At 55.4% G+C, this 19,772-nt stretch overlaps 3 protein-coding genes and 1 non-coding gene across 7 annotated transcripts in view; 3 read left to right on the top strand and 1 right to left on the bottom strand.

Moving 5' to 3' along the window:
- The window catches only part of AARS1 (alanyl-tRNA synthetase 1), a 53,717-nt gene extending 44,912 nt beyond the window's left edge, over positions 1–8,805 (top strand). For all 3 annotated transcript variants that reach the window (XM_072731538.1, XM_026011662.2, XM_026011663.2), the window contains exons 12-21: positions 302–480; positions 1,602–1,715; positions 2,931–3,137; positions 3,651–3,835; positions 5,395–5,503; positions 6,363–6,476; positions 7,063–7,182; positions 7,299–7,385; positions 7,772–7,885; positions 8,287–8,805. In XM_072731538.1, coding sequence (XP_072587639.1) covers positions 302–480; positions 1,602–1,715; positions 2,931–3,137; positions 3,651–3,835; positions 5,395–5,503; positions 6,363–6,476; positions 7,063–7,182; positions 7,299–7,385; positions 7,772–7,885; positions 8,287–8,472 — 1,415 coding nt within the window. In that variant the 3' untranslated portion in view covers positions 8,473–8,805. The remainder of the gene's footprint in view (positions 1–301; positions 481–1,601; positions 1,716–2,930; positions 3,138–3,650; positions 3,836–5,394; positions 5,504–6,362; positions 6,477–7,062; positions 7,183–7,298; positions 7,386–7,771; positions 7,886–8,286) is intronic.
- Positions 8,806–9,938: 1,133 nt separating this feature from the next.
- On the top strand, positions 9,939–11,244 carry EXOSC6 (exosome component 6). Its single transcript, XM_072731537.1, has one exon. It carries the CDS (start codon positions 9,984–9,986, stop codon positions 10,800–10,802), a length of 819 nt encoding a protein of 272 aa, XP_072587638.1. The 5' UTR covers positions 9,939–9,983; the 3' UTR covers positions 10,803–11,244.
- A 1,093-nt stretch (positions 11,245–12,337) lies between these two features.
- Positions 12,338–17,657, bottom strand: LOC112929541 (RNA-binding Raly-like protein). Of its 2 annotated transcripts, none has more exons than XM_072731535.1 (6): positions 17,550–17,657; positions 14,805–14,858; positions 14,576–14,724; positions 14,301–14,438; positions 13,823–13,965; positions 12,338–12,927 (listed from the first exon to the last, which is right to left on the bottom strand). In XM_072731535.1, the coding sequence occupies exons 1-6, from the start codon at positions 17,618–17,620 to the stop codon at positions 12,889–12,891; spliced, it is 594 nt and encodes a 197-aa protein (XP_072587636.1). In that variant the 5' UTR covers positions 17,621–17,657; the 3' UTR covers positions 12,338–12,888. The 2 variants fall into 2 exon arrangements, with proteins under 2 accessions (XP_072587636.1, XP_072587637.1); XM_072731536.1 differs by having other exon boundaries at positions 14,576–14,721.
- TRNAG-GCC (transfer RNA glycine (anticodon GCC)) lies at positions 16,130–16,200 on the top strand. The gene has a single exon. It is a non-coding gene; the product is annotated as a tRNA-Gly (tRNA).
- Positions 17,658–19,772: the final 2,115 nt, after the last annotated feature.

The following is a 19,772-nucleotide window of genomic DNA, read 5'->3' as shown; positions in this document are numbered from 1 at the left end:
ACTGCTTCTAAATACTTAACCAGATTTGCTGGGTTCCTGTTCAGTAGCTCAGAGATAGAGTGACTGGAACTGCCCCAGTGATGTGAAAGTTTCACCTGGAAAAACCCCGAGTCCCAAGCAAGCTATGACAGTTGGGTCACTCTACTGAGTGTTACATTCCCTGGTACTAAGCCCTTTTGTTGAGTCTAATGGTCTTGCTTGTAAAATAAAATTAGACAGAACCTAAGGACCAAAGGAGAATCCAGCAAAAGACAAGAATGTGTGATGAAGTCATTGACTCTGTTTTTCCCCTTCTCTGCAGCATTTGAGAACGTAGTGGCCACAGTGGTGGCTCTGCGCAGGGATAAGATGTTCGTGGAAGAAGTGTCCACAGGCCAGGAGTGTGGAGTGGTGCTGGATAAGACCTGTTTCTATGCTGAACAAGGAGGGCAGATCTATGATGAAGGCTACCTGGTGAAGGTTGAGGACAACAGTGAAGATGTGAGCCAACTGTTCATCCTTGCTGGCCAGGGATGGGGCATCCAGCTGAGGGCTGGGGCTGGACTGGGGTAGCTTTTCTGGCTCCTCACACTCCTGGCCTTGGGGAGCAGACATAACTGATCTTTTGGTGTGGTTCATTATTAGTGTTTCTGAGGCCAAGTGAGTTGCCTCTTGTACTACTGATTCAGTTGCCATTAAGTCCCTCTTAGCAGGATCCTTGCAGTCAGGTTGCATCAGTTGATCCTGGGTTCCTCCAGGCTTTCCTCATGAAGAAGAAAAGGTAGCTCTCTGGAGAGCAGACTTCTCTGAAGTCTGCAGAAGCCCCAGCCTCTAGCTCTGCCACTGTTGACTCTGTGATCTTAGATGAGTTACCTCATCTCATGGGCATCAGGTTCCTCCTGGTGGCTTTAAATTCTCTAAGATGCTCCTTAGCATCTGTGTTTATATACACATATATTTGTGCACATATAAAGTGGTCTATATATTTAATGGTAAATAAGGTATGGTTAAACCTTAAAAATGAATATGTTATTTTACCAGGAAGAGTGAGTTTATTGGGAAATAGCAGAGAATTGCAGTGTGGGACATGTAAGCTATGGCAAAACCATAGGCAAGTCCAACAAAGGAAGGAGAAGAACTGATATTTTATGGAGGAGGAGGAGGAAATTGGGAGGGTTGTTTTAAAGGAAAGTCCATTGGAGAAAATCACAAGTTTGGGGTGATGATGGTTTCTTGTTGGCAGAGTTGGAGGAGTAATTGATTTCTCCTAGGAGATCCATCTGCATCTTTTCTTGTTAGGGCCTGTACTTGATGCTTTGGTTCTGTAATTGACAGTTCTTTCTGAAATGAACTACTGTTCCTGTTCCAGCCTCTGCTTCTAGCCACCGGGCTTCACTTTAGTGTGGTTGCTTTTTATTAGTTTTCAGTGGATAATGGTGTCTGTGTGCATATATACAATACATATAATGGTATTAATAATATAAAGTATGTATAATGGCATATACCCACATTAGTAAGGAAGGGCTTAGAAAATATGTAACATATATAAAGATATATATGTATGTGTGTGTGTATATATATGTTGGATTTATTTACATGTTGTTCTCCTGGACTGCTCTTAGAAAATGGAATTCACAGTGAAGAACGCTCAGGTGCGAGGAGGGTATGTTTTGCACATAGGCACCATCTACGGCAGTCTGAGAGTGGGGGACCAGGTCCGGCTGTTTATTGACGAGGTGAGTTGCAATATGCTGGTTGGCATTGGACCTGGTTAATAATCATCTCCCTTTTTTAAAAAAAAATTTAAATTTCAGCTTTATTGAGGTATAGTTGACATAAAATTCCAAAGTATTTCAAGTGTACGTCATGGTGACTTGATACACGTTATGTAAAGGACTCATCTTCTTTGGCTTTAAATTGGTCTAGTCCTTGTTGATCACTCCTCAGAGAAAAGATTATTACAAATCTGATGCAGGAGCACATTTTATGAGCGGTGCAGCTGTGAATTCTTAAATGTGTATGTTCTCAAATCATATGACTGTGATTGTATTTTATTTTTATTTTTTTTATTTATTTTAAGTAATCTCTGCACCCAGTATGGGGCTCAAATCCGAGATCAAGAGTCGACTGCTCCTCCAGCTCAGCTAGCCAGGCATCCCAAATGACAGTGATTTTAGTTGAGACTTATAGACTCATTTCATGGATTGCCCTTCTCCAGATTAACCACAAATACTCCTTCAGGAGCCCAGAATCCTGTATTAAAAAATAGATCCTGTTTGTGTGACCGAGCTCCAAAATAACAGGAGCTTATTAAAACAAGGTAGAAATGTGTTTCTCATCTTGGAGTCCAAGCTGATACAGAGGCTCTGCCCCACAAAGGCATAGGGCCCAGTTTTTCCTTGCTTTTTTTTCTACCCTCATTGTTGCCCTTGATTTCATAGTCTAAGAAGGTAGCCACCAGATCCATTGGTAGGCCAGGCATTGGCAAACTTTTTGTAAAGTTTCAGATAGTTGATATTTTTGGTTTTGTGAGCCATATAATCTCAGTCACAACTGTACACCTCTGATGATGTGGCATAAAAGTGCCATAGATAATATATAAACACGTGGGTGTAGCTGTCTTCAATAAACCTATTGATGAAAAAAGACAAAAAGCTAGATTTTGGCCCACAGGCCATAATCTGCCAACTCTTACTTCTTAGTCTAGGTAGTAGGAAAGAGGAAGGGGAGGGCAGGTTTCTTCCCGGTAATGGTATGCATCACATCTGCTCACCACCCATTGACCAGAATTTAGTCATATGGCCACAGTTAGTTGCAAGGGAAGCTGGGAAACGTAGCCCTTATTCCAGGCAGCTATGTATCCAACTAAAAATTCTAGTAGTGGGAAAGGAGAGAGCAGATACTAGGGGATGACGGCAGACCTTTCCACCAGCTGCCCCTGCCCTTCACAGCCCCGACGGAGGCCCATCATGAGCAACCACACAGCCACGCACATTCTGAACTTCGCCCTTCGCTCTGTGCTCGGAGAAGCTGACCAGAAAGGGTCCCTGGTTGCTCCTGACCGCCTTCGGTTTGACTTCACTGCCAAAGGAGCCATGTCCACCCAGCAGATCAAGAAGGCTGAAGAGATTGCTAATGGGATGATTGAGGCAGCCAAGGTAGGATTGTGCATCAGCTCTTGGGTCATGGGCCTTGCTTCTTCCCGCACCGGTGCTTTTCTTTGTGGAGCCTTCTCTGAAGTCCAGATGTTCTTCCTCTATTGGACCATACCCTGCTAAACACACAGATTTGTTTGAAGCAGTAATTCTCAACTGCACTGAGTGTAGGGGCAGTGGTGGTATCCTGTGGAGGGGTCTTAGGGCCTCTGGGGAAGGGAGCAGAGGGAGGTCTGTGCTCTACCCTCTCCAGAGCTTTTCTGGTTTTATTTCACACAACTATAGTGCATCCATATGAGATTTGGTTCACAGTTTAGCAAAATAATTGGAAATTCCTATTTTGATCCCTTTGACTTTACTCATGGTGCCTTATTTCAGGAGGCTCAGGGCACATGATGGGCAGAGCTGGGATTAGAAACCAGAGTCCTGCCTACAAGACCATGCTTTCCCTGCCACTTCCTACTGCCCCTCCAGAGATCTTTTCCTACCTTTTTTTCTGTCTTCTTTCCATGGCAGCCGGTCTACACCCAGGATTGTCCCCTGGCAGCAGCTAAAGCCATCCAGGGCCTACGGGCTGTGTTTGATGAAACCTATCCTGACCCTGTGCGAGTCGTCTCCATTGGGGTCCCAGTGTCCGAGCTTTTGGAAGACCCCTCTGGCCCTGCTGGCTCACTCACTTCTGTTGAGTTCTGTGGGGGAACGTGAGTAGAAGGGGAGCAGTGGATGGGACTGGCTTTTTGTTAATCTGGTGCTATCCTTGGAGGAAGTGAGTAATAGGCTAGACCCACGCTTGCTTTTATAGGGTTGAAATGAAGTTCTCAGAAATACACTTGCCAGATCGCATTCCCAAGAACTTTAGGATCCCGTGCTCCTGTCAGACCCCTTGGCACTGTCAGACCCCTTGGCATCCGGCATTGACATTTGCTGGCTTTGTGATGAAATGTTCTTCCTAGGATGGAAAAAAGCATTGTCTTAACATTTAGCTCACAGTTGCTTGCTCTTGTGTCCTGGGCTGATTCTTTTTTTTTTTTTTTTTTTAATTTTTATTTATTTTTTATTTTATGATAGTCACAGAGAGAGAGAGAGAGGCAGAGACATAGGCAGAGGGAGAAGCAGGCTCCATGCACCAGGAGCCCGACGTGGGATTCGATCCCGGGTCTCCAGGATCGCGCCCTGGGCCAAAGGCAGGCACCAAACCGCTGCGCCACTCCTGGGCTGATTCTGATAAGAAGGCCTGTGAATTCAGGCTTCAGGAAGGCCATGGAGTGCTCACCAAGCTCCTGAGCTGTTCCTAGCTCTTCTCCATTCTGGGGTCTTCACTTAGCTTCTTTTGCCAGCTTGAGCAGCATCTGGGGATTCACTCCATTGACTCAGGGCCCCTGAGTCAGGCCCCACCGCACACCCAGCTCAGGTTGGGTTGCAAGAACCACTTGTTTCCAGCTGGAGTCCTCTGTAGCCCTTGGGGTCATTTTGGGATGGTATGGTGGCCTGGGAAGTTCTTGCTTGCAAAGGAATCTCGTTGAGAAGAACATCCTTCAGGCCATGGTAGAGCCCATCCAGGGCCTCCTGTGAGCTGCAGGCAGGGAACAGGTGCATGTGTGAGGATGGCTAGGAACCTGGGGCACCTCATTCCTGTGCCCAGCTGAATTGGGCCTTCACCTGACCCCCACTCAGCCTTAATGCCTCTTCACTCTTTAGAGCACGGGAAGCTACCTACAAAGCCTTTAATGCCACTGAAAGAATGACTGAAATTTAATGAGCATTTGAAATTCTCTGAGCAACTGGGGAATAAAACCTGTTTCTAGGATTATGAGATTTTAAAGGTAATCCTCGGATAGTGTCAGTAGTGGCAGGAACAGAAGAATATAGTTTCTGTTGCAAAGAGGACCAGAACTAGGAATGAATGTAGAGCCCACCAGCAGGAACATTGTGTTGGGTGTTAGGCACTTTGTTTGATCTCATCTGATTTTCACAGTAGTCCTGTGAGGGAGAATTAACTGCATTTTATACGTAAGAACACTGAAGCTCAGAAAGGTAGTGTCTCAGTGTCAGAGTGTTCTCAGTTCCAGCTAGGCTTTCTCTGACTCCTGGCCTGAGCCATACCCTGAAATCAAGTGAAGGGCTTCTTCCCGCTGTGCCCTTGTCGGGGCTTTCCTGGAACCTCAGAGACCTCAGGCTCTCATTATGGTCTCCCGGGTGTGGCAAGGACCAGGGTGCGTGGGCTTTCTTGTCACCGTGGACTTTGTCCTCTGCCAATCAGGCACCTGCAGAATTCCAGTCATGCGGGAGCTTTTGTGATCGTGAGTGAAGAAGCTATTGCCAAGGGTATCCGGAGGATCGTTGCTGTCACAGGGGCCGAAGCCCAGAAGGTGAGCGCTGCAGGCTGGTCTGTAGGTTATTTGAACAAGGCAGGGGGAGCACAGTCTGTGAATCTGTAGTGTAGACGATTAAGTAGCTGCTACACACAGAATTGGAAGTAGGATGCTACCCCCAAACTGTCTGCCAGTGATCCCTACCTGGCAGAAAAGAACCACCACCTACATGACTTTTTTTAAGATTTTATTTAATTATTCATGAAAGAGAGAGAGGCAGAGGCATACCCAGAGGGAGAAGCAGGCTCCCTGTGGGGACCCCGATGTGAGACTTGATCCCAGCACCCTGGGATCACACCCTGAGCCAAAGGCAGACACTCAACCGGTAAGCCACCCAGGCGTCCTCGTATAGGACTACTTAGCTATACTGTGTTTAATCTTAAAAAAAAAAAAATTCTGCCATTTATTCCATAATGTATCTGCTTCTAGGAGGGTAAGCCGTAATTCTGCTGTGGCTTCCAGTGCCCCCAGCACTGACTCACATCTCCCTGGGTGTACATGCCTAGTTTGAGACGCATAGTGTACAGGGCTAGTTGCTCCGGGTTGGGGACTGCAGCTGGGGCCTGATAGGTGCTGAAGCTTGAGGACTGGTCATTTTGTTGGAGTGAGAAGGGCTCCTGACTCGGGAGTTGTTGGTTCTCCCCTGAGCCTGAGGCAGTGCAGCCTTCCTGCTGGTCAGGCTTGTGAGGAGGGCTAGGGCATGAGGCCATCAACGCTGGCTTCTTCTTTAAGAAGAATGAGAAACTTCTAGTATCCTGGGAGTTCCGTAGCCTGCCATTAGTGCTTGCCCCAGTTTACAGCAGGAGTGAAGATGAAAGTTACCTGACTGGGAGCTTACAACTCTGCCCCTCTCTAGGCCCTCAGGAAAGCAGAGAGCTTGAAGAACTCTCTCTCTGTCATGGAGGCTAAAGTGAAGGCCCAGACTGCGCCAAACAAGGACGTGCAGAAGGAGATCGCTGACCTTGGGGAGGTAGGGGCGGCCTTCCCCCTCAGGCCCTGCTCGGGGCCAGATGAGTCAGACACTCCCTGAACTCTCAGGTCCTGGTTCTCAGGGCAGTGGACCTTTGATCTCTTGTCTGGCAGCCTTGCAAAGGGGTCTCCGTGGATCCCAGCCTGTGAACTCCTGGAATCTGCTTGCTGCCCCCACTGCCAGTGGCAGGGCCCGTTCAAAGCACCAGTGGGCATCAGTGTTGAGGGACTTGGGGGAATGGGTGCCCACTGTTGCCAGGCCTCCTCATCTCTGTTAATATGTGGAGGCTTCTTGTGAGCCCATCACAGGCTGTGTCCACTGCCTGGTAGGGACCAACTCTTAAAGGGGCCTCAGCTCTCTTTGCCCCTTTCTCTCTCGCCCTACTTGGTACAACTCATATAGTTGCTTATAGGGTGACTGGTCTCTAGGCCAGTGGATACCTTTTTGTTTTATGTTTTCTCTTTCCTTCTGGATACTAGCCAGGGAAGACTTTGGTGTTCAAAGCCAGAAAGGTGGGGTGGACTTATGTCTCACATCCTAGCTCCTTGTGGTCCAGATTCCAGTGGTATTCTGGTTCTGGTTCCAGGCCCTGGCCACTGCAGTCATCCCCCAGTGGCAGAAGGATGAATTCCGGGAGAATCTCAAATCTTTGAAGAAGATCATGGATGACTTAGACCGGGCTAGCAAAGCTGATGTCCAGAAGCGAGTGAGTCTTGCTGTACTGGTGGCTGGAAGGGAACAAGGAGGATTCGCCCAGCAGAGACTGTGTGGACAGCTGTCTGGGCCTTTGACCTGAAGCCTCTCTTGTGGATTTCCTTGCAGGTGTTGGAGAAAACAAAGCAACTCATTGACAGCAACCCCAACCAGCCCCTTGTCATCTTGGAGATGGAAAGCGGTGCCTCGGCCAAGGCAACGTGGGGGCTGGGACTCCCTGTGTTGCTTTTACCTGTCTACTACTTGTCTCCTTTCTGGGTCTCAGCCCTGTGTTGGCTGAAGTGTGAGCTTTGTGGCTCTGAGTAGAGTGGATGCCTGAGGGTCTGCTCTCTGGTTTGAGGTTAGGCTGAGCCATGGAGGGGGCTGGTGGCCTGAGTGCTACAGCTCCTGGAGATGTAAGGCACACCTCAGAACCAGAGTGTGGGCGCGTCCTCCTCCACACAGACTCTTGGAACCAGTACCTGCTCTTAGAAGGGGGTGGGCCGCAGGGGTGCTCTGAGAACTGAGCTTTGCAGACTCGCACCATGCAGAGCATGGCACCCCTTCCCCAGGCTGTGGCCTGACATCAGCTTTCCCCATAGGCCCTGAATGAAGCCTTGAAGCTCTTCAAGACGCATTCCCCTGAGACATCTGCCATGCTCTTCACAGTGGATAATGAAGCTGGCAGGATCACGTGTTTGTGTCAAGTCCCCCAGGTCAGAACACCTTGCAGCCCTGTACTAGTGGGAAGTGGTATTTATAGCTTTTCTGAGGAAGCTTGGTTCTTACAGTTGTTTGCCCAAGACCCTTGTTTGCGTGTGCAGCCAGTTAGAAACAGCCATTCTTCTGGCCCCCTGTTTGTCACCTCCTCCAGCACCCCTACCCTCAGGCCCTCTCCTTGGGGGGGATGTGTTTAATCATGCTGAAGCCTGGCTTGCTGGTGCCTGCCCCGGGCTGTAGTACCAGCTGGAGGATCTGTCTCAACCCTGGTGGCAGCACCCAGGAGGGCAGGAGTGGGCCTTTAAGCTCCTCCATACTTTTCCTTTTCCACCCCTCTCCATGTCTTCCTCAGTCTTGTCTTCTGTCCTGACTCCCATGTCCCCTTTCTTTCTTCCAGAATGCAGCCAACCGGGGCCTGAAAGCCAGTGAGTGGGTGCAGCAGGTGTCAGGGCTGATGGACGGCAAAGGTGGTGGCAAAGATGTGTCTGCTCAGGCCACAGGCAAGAATGTGGGCTGCCTGCAGGAGGCACTGCAGCTGGCCACCTCCTTTGCCCAGCTCCACCTGGGAGATGTGAAGAACTGAAGGGTAGGGGCAGCTTCTACTGGGAAGCATCCTTCACTTACCCAATGCATCCGTCCAGCCAGCTCTCCACCTGCCATGAGGACATTTGGATCTTGGGACCTTTAAACAGCCCTGTCTGTCCTAACCCAGCAGTAACTGGAACTCACGCACCTGGGAGCTAGCCTGTGACTCATTTCTCACATTACATTTCTGCCCTGAGCCCTCCCGACATACCAGCGCCATCTCTAAAACCACTACCCCAGGATTGCTATTTATCATTGTCATGCTCGTGTCTGTAGATAAGAGTTCTTTTAGGCCTCTCTGCTGCAGAGAATAAAAGGACTATGTGCAATATTCGATGATGCTATGTGATCTCTTAACCCCCCACCTCTCATAGGAGCCCCCTGTGTAATAGCCTATGGCCCCAACTGGCTTCTGGTTGTGGTCCTCATCGAGTCCAGCTCAACTCCTGAACTTTGGGAATGGCCTCTCGGATTACCTGAAGACACTGGTGAAGGTGGCCCATAGGATGGGGAGTTGAGTGGGTGAGATGGAGAGACATTAGTCATTCAATAGAAGATGGGCCATGGGGTTACTGGAAGCACTTTATAGGAGAAGCTCTCCCATTCTTAGGCCTGTGTCCCTCTTCCTCTCCTTTTTGATGTTGAGCAGTCAGGTGTGAGATCAGAGGTGTTCTTAGGGTGCATTAGGTGACTACCCCTTTCCCTTTGACCCATCATTCCTGGTTCCCTGACCCAAAGATGGATAGCATCGATCGGGACCTGCCCTGGTCCTGAATCCCTTCACTCAAGTCTGAAGACAGCTGGGTTTGGAAACCGTTCGCTGGGGAGGTTAAAGGTTCTGCTTGTTTGTGCTAGCTCTGGCTGATTTCGTGTTCCCTGGGTACAACAGTTGGCAGTGGGGCCCAGGTTAACTAGTCCCGCTGACAAGGAAGGAGGAGAGCAGCAGCAGAGGCTAGCTGTCACCAGCCTGGGGGCGAGGGCAGCAGCAGGGGGAGGGTGCTGAGGACATGGTTCAGCAAGACGTGCCAGGTGAGGGCTCCTAGGGGTACGGGTACGGAGTGTACACAATCCAGTGCAGGAGAGAGAATGTTCCATTCAGCAAGCGTTATGCCTGCCAGGGCACTGAGGATGGCAGGAATGACAATGTCCTGGGCAAGACGGGAACATGTAGGAGATGGTCACACGTGTAAGTGCAAAATAATTTCAACCTTTACAAGTGAAAGGACGCAGACGTACGCCCTGGGGTTGCGCTGGCCCGAGAGGCTAGCAGCGTTCAGGCAGGCCGGCCCGGTCCCCCCGTCGGCCCACCCCCTCAGCCAGGGGCCTCGCGGCGGCCCCGCGGCGGCCCCGCGGCTCGGCTGTTGTTCCTCCGGGACGGCAGGGGGCGGGGCGGCGCCGGCCGCCGCCATCCCGACAGCCCTCGCGCGGGCGCGCGGCTTTAAGCGGGCGGAAGCGCCGGCGCCGGGGCCGAGGGGACGGGCGGAAGCGGCTCGCACGCCAGGCGCAGCCATGCCCGGGGACCACCGCCGAATCCGCGGGCCCGAGGAGTCGCAGCCGCCGCAGCTGTACGCGGCCGACGAGGACGAGGCGCCCGCGGCCCGCGACCCGACGCGGCTGCGGCCCGTGTACGCGCGCGCCGGGCTCCTGAGCCAAGCCAAGGGCTCGGCCTACCTGGAGGCGGGCGGCACCAAGGTGCTGTGCGCCGTGTCCGGCCCGCGCCAGGCTGAGGGCAGCGAGCGCGGCGGCGGCCCGGCCGGAGCGGGCGGCGAGGCCCCGGCCGCGCTGCGCGGCCGCCTGCTCTGCGACTTCCGCCGCGCGCCCTTCGCCGGCCGCCGGCGCCGCGCGCCCCCGGGCGGCGGGGAGGAGCGCGAGCTGGCGCTGGCCCTGCAGGAGGCGCTCGAGCCGGCGGTGCGTCTGGGCCGCTACCCGCGCGCGCAGCTCGAGGTGTCGGCGCTGCTGCTCGAGGACGGCGGCTCGGCGCTGGCCGCCGCGCTCACGGCCGCCGCGCTCGCCCTGGCCGACGCGGGGGTCGAGATGTACGACCTGGTGGTGGGCTGCGGCCTGAGCCGCACGCCGGAACCCGCGCCCACCTGGCTGCTGGACCCCACGCGCCTCGAGGAGGAGCGCGCCGCCGCCGGCCTCACCGTGGCGCTCATGCCGGTGCTCAACCAGGTGGCCGGGCTGCTGGGCAGCGGGGAGGGCGGCCCGCCCGAGAGCTGGGCCGAGGCGGTGCGTCTGGGCCTGGAGGGCTGCCAGCGCCTCTACCCCGTGCTGCAGCAGTGCTTGGTGCGGGCTGCCCGTCGGAGGGGCGCCGCCGCGCCGTCCTGAGCCGGAGCCCGAGCGACCACGGACGCCGAGGACCGAGCTGCCCCCGTCCCCCGAAGGACCCTTGCCGTCAGCTGCCAGACTGCGCGGCGCTGAGAACTCCGGGCGGGAGAGGATCCGACGGGGCGTGCACAGCGCTGGACGGCTGTGTTGGGGCGGCTCTTTAGAGACTAATGTCAAAGAAACGTTTCTACTTGAGCAGGTGCTTCCCAGCTACGACCCAGGTGAAGAAACTTGCGAATGCAGCTTGACTCCCAGGTTGGGAAGGACTTCAGCTGGACTCATCTGGAGGACGGGACTTGGAACTGTTGTAAGGGATGGACCTTGTGCAGGCCAGCTAGTGACTCCCTTCTATAGACTTGGGCTGCTTTTGAGAGAATGGACAAGGGGGCTGTGCCTTCTCATTTATATCTGAGCTAAAACAAACTCCTTTATATCTGGAAAAGTCTATTGTGGTTCATCTCGGTAGTGAATTTAAAAGAGCAAGGCTCTTTTGTGCCCTGTAGTCGACTCCTGGTGTCAAGGGGTTGGGGACAGCATTTTCTTAAATGTGTCCTGTTCCTTAGACCAACATAAGCAGAAAAGACTGGCTGAAACTAAAGGAGGTGCAGGAGTTGGTGTGGGGGGATGTGCTCTGAAGGAGGGGAAGGTGCCCCTAGAGTAGCGGAGTTGGCCATTGCCAAGGTGACAACAGTAGGGAAGGTTGTGTGGCAGGAGCACTCTGGGTGTACTCTGTGGCCTCTGGTTTGGTGCTGGGCAAGACCACAGCTCAGGTTTGGGTAGCTGGAAGGGGTTTGGCTCTGGGTGGAAGCTAGAGGCCTCCCCCACTGCTGCTAAGAAGTGGGGGTCCAGGCTGCCTTTTTTTTTTTTTTTTATTTATTAATTTAGAGGCATGCAAGGGGGTTGACAGTGGGGAAGAAGAGAGAAAATCCCACACAGACTCCATGCTGAGCGCAGAGCCTGATGCTGGGCTTGATCTCATGATCTGAGATAATGACCTGAGCCAAAATCAGAATCTGATGCCTAACGGACTGAGCCCAGGTGCCCCACCAGGTTGGCTTTATTATTTGGTGCCCCTGGTCCAGTCTTGTCTCCTGGGAAAGGGCAGATGAACTTCCAGGAGTAAGAGCTGCTGGTTGTTGGGAAGTCGGATGTGGCCTGGCCATCATTCCATATGGAGAACTGGCCTGAGTGACCACAAGAGCAGGATCTTCCCGGCGTGACTCATAAGCTCTGTGGGTTTGTGCTCAGGTCTGAATTGTAAGAAGGCAGGGCAGCCTGGTCCCCTCTTCTGTGCCCTGGCTTAGTAGGAGCTGCTGAACTTCTGTGATGCAGGGGCCTGCTCAGCTTCTCCAGGAAGGCCTGGCCTGAGGCAGCCCAAGGACCAGAATGAGGCTTGATGACCCTACCAAGAACCCCTGACCCCCAAAAGGGGGGAAAGTGTTGTGCATTTTCCCCCTTTTGATACAGTACTATTTCCAGAGCAGATCTGAAACACATAGTATCACGCTAGCAAGAGACTAGACAGGAGCAGAACATAAAAATGATGTCCCTATTCTGAAGGATGGCTTTACAGGGTGGATGGGGAGTCTGGAACCAAAGGGGATTATGTGGGGCACACTGAGGAGCTGAAAGCCCAGGTGCAGACTGGAAGGGGGACCGTAGGAACATGAGGGTTTCCGGTGTGCCACTGTGGCTGGAGGGAGCTGTGCTGGCTGCCTACTCAGAACTGGCAGGGCCTTCGGAGTGGGGAGCAGCCACCACGGTACCTGCAGTCACTGGGGGCTGATGTGTACCCAGGGGGACCTGGGGCCCCTTGCAAGACGGCCTCAGCTTCATGAGGATGGGAGGCTTATGCTAGGCAGCTGCAGGCCACCCTCAGCCCGTATCATCTGAAAACATGACCTCCAAAAGCCACCATTACGGAGAAGCTTCATGGCTAGTTTGGCTGAGCCAGGCCCCCGCTTCCACTGCACTCCTTCCAGAAGGGTGGCTTTGGGCTGCACAGGCACCTCCAGGAGGCCTTCAAAAACCCACACGAAGCAAGGAAGGGAGCCATCCAGGAAGGAGCCAGAGGGGTTCCACCATTCTACTGGCTTCCCTCCTGGTCCGATGCAGGATTCTTCACCTGCAGGAAACAGAGAAACAGGACTCTGGCCAGGAGGGCCGAGAGGCATGGCATGGCTAGGAAAGGGAAGCCTGTCTGTCAACATCTCCTCTCAACCCCGTGTCTCTCGGCAGGTTTGCCCACTCAGTGCTACTCTAGATTCTTCCTGAGGCCTGAGAACCCAGAACCACCAAAGCAGTCCCTTCATCCAGCCCAATATTTTCCCAGATGTGACTCAGGCCTGGACAGCAGTAAGGACTTTGCGGAGCCCAGCAGTCCAGGGGGCAGAGCCAGACAGGTGGAGGAAGGGAAGCTTGTTCCAGCCCCTCAGCATCCTGGACCTTGCAGAGGTGGCCCAAACACATGGGGCTTGGCCCACCTCAGGGATTATCAAGAAGGGAGGAGAATGTGGTAGGGCAGGGAACACTGGGGCCCTTGAATGCTACCCAAAGGGCTATCATCAGACCATCACATCCTGGTTTGGATGTACTCCGTCCAGGAAGGTCTGTGAGCCCCAGCCTCCCTGGGGAGCATGGTACACCACAAGGTGTGGGAGCAGGGCCAGGAAAAAGGCCAGTTTTAACCAATTCTGGGGCCTCTGGCAAGGGGTCTGGGACCATGAGGCAAACCTGTGACCTTCTGCAGTGCTCAAAGCCCGCCACCCAGCTTCCAGGACATGATTGTATTTCAGCCCAGAACTAGCCCCTAGTCCAGCTGAGCCGTCAAGCCCGAGATGAGAGGGGATAAAAAGCAGTGCAGGGCCATCTTCTGGGAGTTGCATGTGGCAGAAGTCCTGTGTCCCCTCAGCCACCACTGTGGGCTCCTGCACAAACCTGAGGCTCTCCCTTGTTCACAGGAAGCCACAAGGACCCAAACGCAAGGAGGGTGAGGATGGGGGAGGTGCCAGGCCACTCACTGCCTCCTCTGGGTCTGTGCTGTCCTCAGAGCTGTCTGCTTCTGGATGGGCCCTCTGGCCCCGGGGCTCCTGCTGGAGTTCCGTGATTCTGCATGAGGAGCCCTTACTCTCTGGGCCTCTGTTTTCTTCACTGTCCTCTGACCCTGTGCGGGGAGAGTCATAGTTAAAGGCCAGGTTTGGAGGCCCCAGCTGATCTGAGAGAGGCCACTTGGTGCCCAGCACTGATCAACGGTGCCTAGGGCTTAAGAGGACAAGATGGGCATGCGCTGGGACACAGCTCTGCCTCTAGGTAGCTGCTGAGTGGGTGGGCTCATAGAACAATCCAGAAGCCATGGGGTCTTCAAGCCATGGGAACAAGCAGAGGGAGTGGGAGAGAGTACACCCTGGGAGGGCAGGAAGGAGCCCTGCAGACAGCCCAGGGCAGGACCCCAGGTGCCACCCCCTGGCACCCTCTGCAGTGGGAAAAGCTGGAACTTACTGGGAATGTGTCCCAGGCCCCCAGTTGGAAGCTGGTCCCTCTGCTGGCCCATGTGCTCCAGATTCTCCAATAGACGGTCCACCTGGGCTTTGATCTGGCTCAGCTCCCCCCTGATGGAGTGCAGCTCCTCAGTCGGGACTGTTTGGAGAGGGGCCAGAGCTGGTGTCCCACCAGGCGCAGACGGCGCTGCTGCCAGGGCTCCCAGGCCAGCCCTCACCGCTAAGGTCTGCCCAGCTCTTCCCCAGCCCTGCTGAGGGCTGTGCCCCCTCACTCACGCTTTATTTGCTCCCGGGGCAGGTGGCTCTTCCTGGGGCCCGTGTGAAGACGGAAGCTGCTTTTGACCCCCATGCCCACCTGGGTCCTCCGGATCTTGACAGGCACGCGGTTGATGAGTGGAGGGATCCTTTGGTATTCATACACCCTACTGGGACAGGACAGAGAGGGAGTCAGGCTTACCAGCTCCACCTGTTTCCCCGGAGGACCGAGGGGACAAGAACCACCTACCTGTAGGGGACATCTTCCCTGTACAGCTTATGGTCCAGGTCATAATCACTCGTGCTGCAATAGAGCCAAATAGGGGAGGGGTCATTCTCCGCCAGAGGCCCTGCCTAGACCCCAGTTTAACCTGAAGAACTGAGGTATACAACTTTTCCTTAGAACCCCAGGACTCTCCACCAGAAGCGCCCTTAGGGACTTAACCAAGGCCACTTTGGGAGACCACAGCTTCCCCATGTCTGGCCTCTGACAGGGGCATCTTCCAGGTGGCTCCAGGTGACAGGAGGGGGACAATTGTCTGCAGCCTTTGGGGCCCTCCAAAGTTTCCTCTGCCCGACCCAGGAACAGCTGGCCTTCTGGATCTTAGTCTGGCAAAGGATGAAAGGGAAGAGTTAAGTCAGGGCCCAAAGCCACAGTGGGGGTGTGAGAGCCTTTAATCCCTGTATTGGGATCTCCAGGATGCCACCCAGCACTGGCAGGGCTGGCCAGGCAGGGTTGGGGCTGTGGCCAGGCCACCTTCGTCTTTGCTCGAGGCTTTGGGAGAGGAGAGGAGTTTGGAAGGAAGGTCCCAGACCCTCCTGCAAGGCCTCTGCCCCTTCTTTCAAGTGCCATGAATCTCCAGGGAGGGAACCGATGCCTAGGAGGGCTGGGGAGATGGGTGCAAAGGGACAGCTGGGACCTGACCTGGGCAGGGAGGCTCTGGGCAGGACAGAGCTGCAGGAGCTTCATTCAGGTGCCGCCTGCGCCTGGGGCTGGAAGGGTGATCAGGGGGGGCAGAGGGGATGCGGGCCGGACAGTACAGTTTCTGGAACAACTTTCCGGTGCTGCGCTCCCCCGCGCCGGGCTCAGGCCCAGTCCGCGAGGGGGAGGCCTGGAGGGCCACTGGTCTGAGTGCCGACCTTCGGGCCCCTTCCCCGGCATCCTGCACCCCCCAGGCCCGGCCTGCGGGGGCGGTTCCGGCCGCCCCCGCCCCCGCCCCGCTCTCTGGCTCCAGGAGGTCCGGAGGGGCGGCCTGGAAGCAGCAGGGATGCCGGTTCCGGGGGTGGGAGGGAGGCCTTCCTGGGGGGAGGAGCGCGTGAGAGCCGGGCGCGGGGCGGCGGGGCGGGGCGGGGGTGCAGGACGCAGGCAGCCTCCCGGGAGCCGGGGAGCAGCGGGCGCGCGCTCGGGAGCGAGGACACAGGCGACGCTGGCGCCACCGCGCGGAGGAGACGCTCCCGGCCCTGGGACCGCGGGCGGGGCGGGGCGGGAGCGGGCGCGGGGCGGGGCCTGGGCGGGCGCGGGCGCGGGCGGCGGCGGAGCTCCTGAGCCTCCGGAGCGGGGCTGCTGCCGGCGCAGCATTGGTGGTTCAGTGGTAGAATTCTCGCCTGCCACGCGGGAGGCCCGGGTTCGATTCCCGGCCAATGCAGCTGTGAAGTTTTTCCTTTTCCCCCTCTCCCTTCCATTCCACCCGCATCCCCCACCCCACCTCGCCCCAGAATGATTTTTTAAAGTAGCCAGGAATGAATGGTACAGGAATGGTACTTCCCTGACCGCTTAGCACAGATGGGAGAGCTGCGCGGGTTGAGAGCAGGATGGCCCTGGGACTTAGGTGTTGGGTGGCGTGCACCCCCCAGCGGTGCTTGCTGCACGCAGAGGGTCCCTCCGGGCCTGAGGAAGGGGGGCTCTGCTCTGCCTGCCCCCCACACCCTGACCCCCCCACACCCCCTCACCCCCTCCCCACCCCTCAGTCATCAGCCTGTGGTTTTGCCTCTTTCCCCGTAGGGGGCAGCTGCATCTGGTCCCTGGTCTGCGCTAACTGTTACAGTCTGCGAGCCTGGGCTCCCCACAAAAAGAGAACTAGAAGGCAGCCATAGGATGTGCTGTGGGCCGAGGTCAAGTTTAGAAAACCATGGGCTCCCCAGGAGCAGACACCTACTCATCAGCCCCAAGCAGAAGCAGTGGAGAAGCCACCCACGTGGGTAGCTGGCAGGCGGCGGTGACACACGCCCTCGGCCGGCTGCTGGCAGGGAGCAACTTGGCCTCACCTGTCTCAAGGTCAAGGAGGCGCAGAGACTTCTCGGAGCAGCCCCTAGCCCAGCCCTACCAACTCCCTTCCAGGAAGAGGAAGCAAGGTGGAACCCCAAAGAAACTGGGAGCCTCGGTACCAGGGCATTTGTACGGTGCAGTTCTTGGCAGCGAACCCTGCGTCCCTGCCTCCTCCGCCGGGAGGGAGAAGTCACCCGCATGCCCGCCGCAGGAGCTGAGCGAGGCCCCCACGGATGCCCAGCGCAGGGGGCGCACTGCCCTTACGCCTGCGAAAATGGCACAGTGGCCGGTAGAGTCTGGCGAACTCCTTTCTGAAAATGTTTAAAGATTTCTGAACATTTTCTTTAAGTTTCCCAAGTTAAGGGCCAGGAGTTCATCCAGGAAAGTCCCCATTTGCTTCCCAAACATCTATACCTGGACACCGCCCCCACGCATCCCACGGTGCAGGTGCAGGTCCCCTGGGAGGGACCCAGGCGCCCTGGCTCTGTCAGCAGGATGGTGCTGGCGGACACGGTGACCAGGGGCCTTGGAACGAACTGGGTCATCTCCCTCATCTGCAGTCAAAAGCTGCCGCCAGAGAGGGGCCCTCCAGGTGCCCTGGTGGGTGGCCCGAGCTGGCCTCCTGGGGGCCTCGCTCCCTGGCAGGGGAGCCCAGAGCCTCGGACAAGGACAAGCCAGCAGCCAGCCTCCCGCCCCTGCACGCTGCGGCCACGGCCACGGCAGACTCACCAGGGGCTGGCTGTGCCCTGAGGCCGCTTGAGGCCCGGGTGCGCAGGGCCCGGCCCGGGCTCTCCAGCCATGTCGAAGTCCGAAGAGAGTCGGGGAGCAGGGCAGAGCTCGAGGGGATGAGGGCGGGCGGGGCTGCGCCTCACGGCGGGGGCAGCCGGCCTGGCTCCTGGTGCCCCAAGCCCACTGTGGGAATTGGCCCCACTGCCCGGCCGGGAGGGGGGCGGGACCGCCCGAAGGCGGGGAAGATGCCTGATCCTGAGTCCTGTGGCAGCGTCCCTCAGTCCCGCGTGGCCTGCTCCTGCCCTCTGCCTGCCCCCCCGCTGCCTCCTGCTGGCCGCCCCCCCGCCCCCCGCGGGCGAACCCTGGGCTGGCCGCGTCCGCGTGGCCAGGGTGGCTCTAAGCGGGAAACCGAGCCAGCAGCTGGCCTGGGGAACGCACAGCCCACTGGCCTCTCGGGGGCGGGCGCGGGGCAGCCAGAGTCCGCTGGACCCACGCTGGGGAGGGCTGAGGCGGCCAGTCAGGCAGCATCCGAGCACCTGTCACGGCAGATCTAGCTTCTGGGCTCTTCTGCTTTGGTGTTCGCTCCAGAGAGCAGCTCTACGCCCCTGGCAGAGGGAGCCGACCCCACACTCAGTGCTCAGGGCCTGGCACTCAGCAGGTGCCTGTTGTCTGCGGAATATGCGAATGGAAGTCCATTAAGTCAATTCCGTTTTTTTGTTGGGGTTTGGATCAGACCCCAGAATTTTGCTTGTGACTTCGAGGCCCCTCCCTGACCCCAACCCCTTTCTTCCTAACTCTGTGATCATCATCTGTGGTCCACTGTGGCTGCCAAGATGGTAACAAACGTGAGCCCCCTCCTTTTCCTCAAGACTTCATGCCACACAGACGCCAAAAGCAGTTACTCAGCACGTGCTGTCTTGCAGGGAGGAACAGGAGACTGGCCACAGTGTCCCCAAGGCCCTGATGATCCAGACCGAGTGTTTAATGGGGAGGAAGTTGGCAATTTATCACCTTGGCCTTTCTCTTCTATTCATGGTCCAGATTCATCTACTCGAGGGCACGTCACCCAAATGCCCGTGCTCCACGGTAAATGCCTGCACTTCACTTCGTCTTCTTTTCTGTGTCTTTTCTCCTGGCTTATCTTTATACTTGTGGTCACTTTCACATTTGCAATATCCAAAGGGGACAAAAGTCACACACCATGCAGAGCACAGGCACTTAGAAATGCTTGCTGTGTCCAAGATAGAAGGCACAGCATTGAAACAAGCTTGTCATTCTCTCTGTGCTAACCATCATCACTATCCCCTAAAAATAAGAATACTGAGTGAGATGTGATTGCCCAGACAGGAGAGAATGCAGAAACTTAAATCATTCTCCCAGGGCCTTGATCACAGGACAAATGGGAAAAACGATTCAATGGCCACCCAATTGCCAACCATGGACTAATTATCACAAGCAGACTAGTGGAGTATCTGGGAAGTTCACCATCAATGGCAAACCATGTCCACGTGTGTAATGGGTATCTTCCTGGGCACCTGCCACCTGTAGCCCAGAGTAGACAAGCCTGGGGTCATGGCTGAGCCCCAGCCCCATTCAGGGAATGTATTAGTCAGGATTCTCTAGAGAAATGGAACCAAAGGAGTTACATGCAGAAAGAGATTTATTGGGGCACCTGCATGACTCAGTCAGTTGATCCCAAGGTCCTGGGATCAAGCCCTGTGTGGGGCTCCCTGCTCAGAGGGGAGCTGGCTTCTCCCTCTCCTTTTTTTTTTTTTAAGATTTTATTTATTTATTCATGAGATACGTAGAGAGAGAGAGAGAGAGAGGCAGAGGGAGAAGCAGGCTTCATACAGGGAGCCTGACGTGGGACTCGATTCCGGGTTTCCAGGATCACACCCTGGACTAAAGGCGGCACTAAGTCACTGAGCCACCGGGGCTGCCCCCCTCTCCTCCTTTCTTGTGCCTCTCTTGCTATCTCTGTCTTTCTCTCTCATTTAAAAAAAAAAAGTAATGTTAAGAAAAAAAGAGATTTATTTTTTAAAAATTAAAAAAAAGATTTTATTTATTTATTTGAGAGAAAGAGAGCGTGAGTAAAGGGCACAGGGAGAGGAAGAAGCAGGCTCCCCGCTGAGCAGGGAGCCCAATGTGGGACTCGATTCCAGGACCCCAGGATCATGACCTGAGCCCAAGGCAGACTCTCAACCAACTCAGCCAGCCAGACAG

This window comes from Vulpes vulpes, chromosome 12, assembly GCF_048418805.1.
Source record: "Vulpes vulpes isolate BD-2025 chromosome 12, VulVul3, whole genome shotgun sequence".
Lineage (NCBI taxonomy): Eukaryota > Metazoa > Chordata > Mammalia > Carnivora > Canidae > Vulpes > Vulpes vulpes.
This window is presented reverse-complemented; position numbering and strand designations above follow the sequence as displayed.

Excerpts from the sequence above, each read along its gene's own strand:
- LOC112929541 (XM_072731535.1), bottom strand. The coding sequence starts at position 17,620 with ATGGCTGGAGAGCCCGGGCCGGGCCCTGCGCACCCGGGCCTCAAGCGG. Across the intron at positions 14,725-14,804 it reads AGGGAAGATGTCCCCTACAG|TAGGGTGTATGAATACCAAA; the intron begins GTAGGTGGTTCT and ends GTCCTGTCCCAG. Across the intron at positions 12,928-13,822 it reads GCACAGACCCAGAGGAGGCA|GTGAAGAATCCTGCATCGGA; the intron begins GTGAGTGGCCTG and ends TGTTTCCTGCAG.
- EXOSC6 (XM_072731537.1), top strand. The coding sequence starts at position 9,984 with ATGCCCGGGGACCACCGCCGAATCCGCGGGCCCGAGGAGTCGCAGCCG.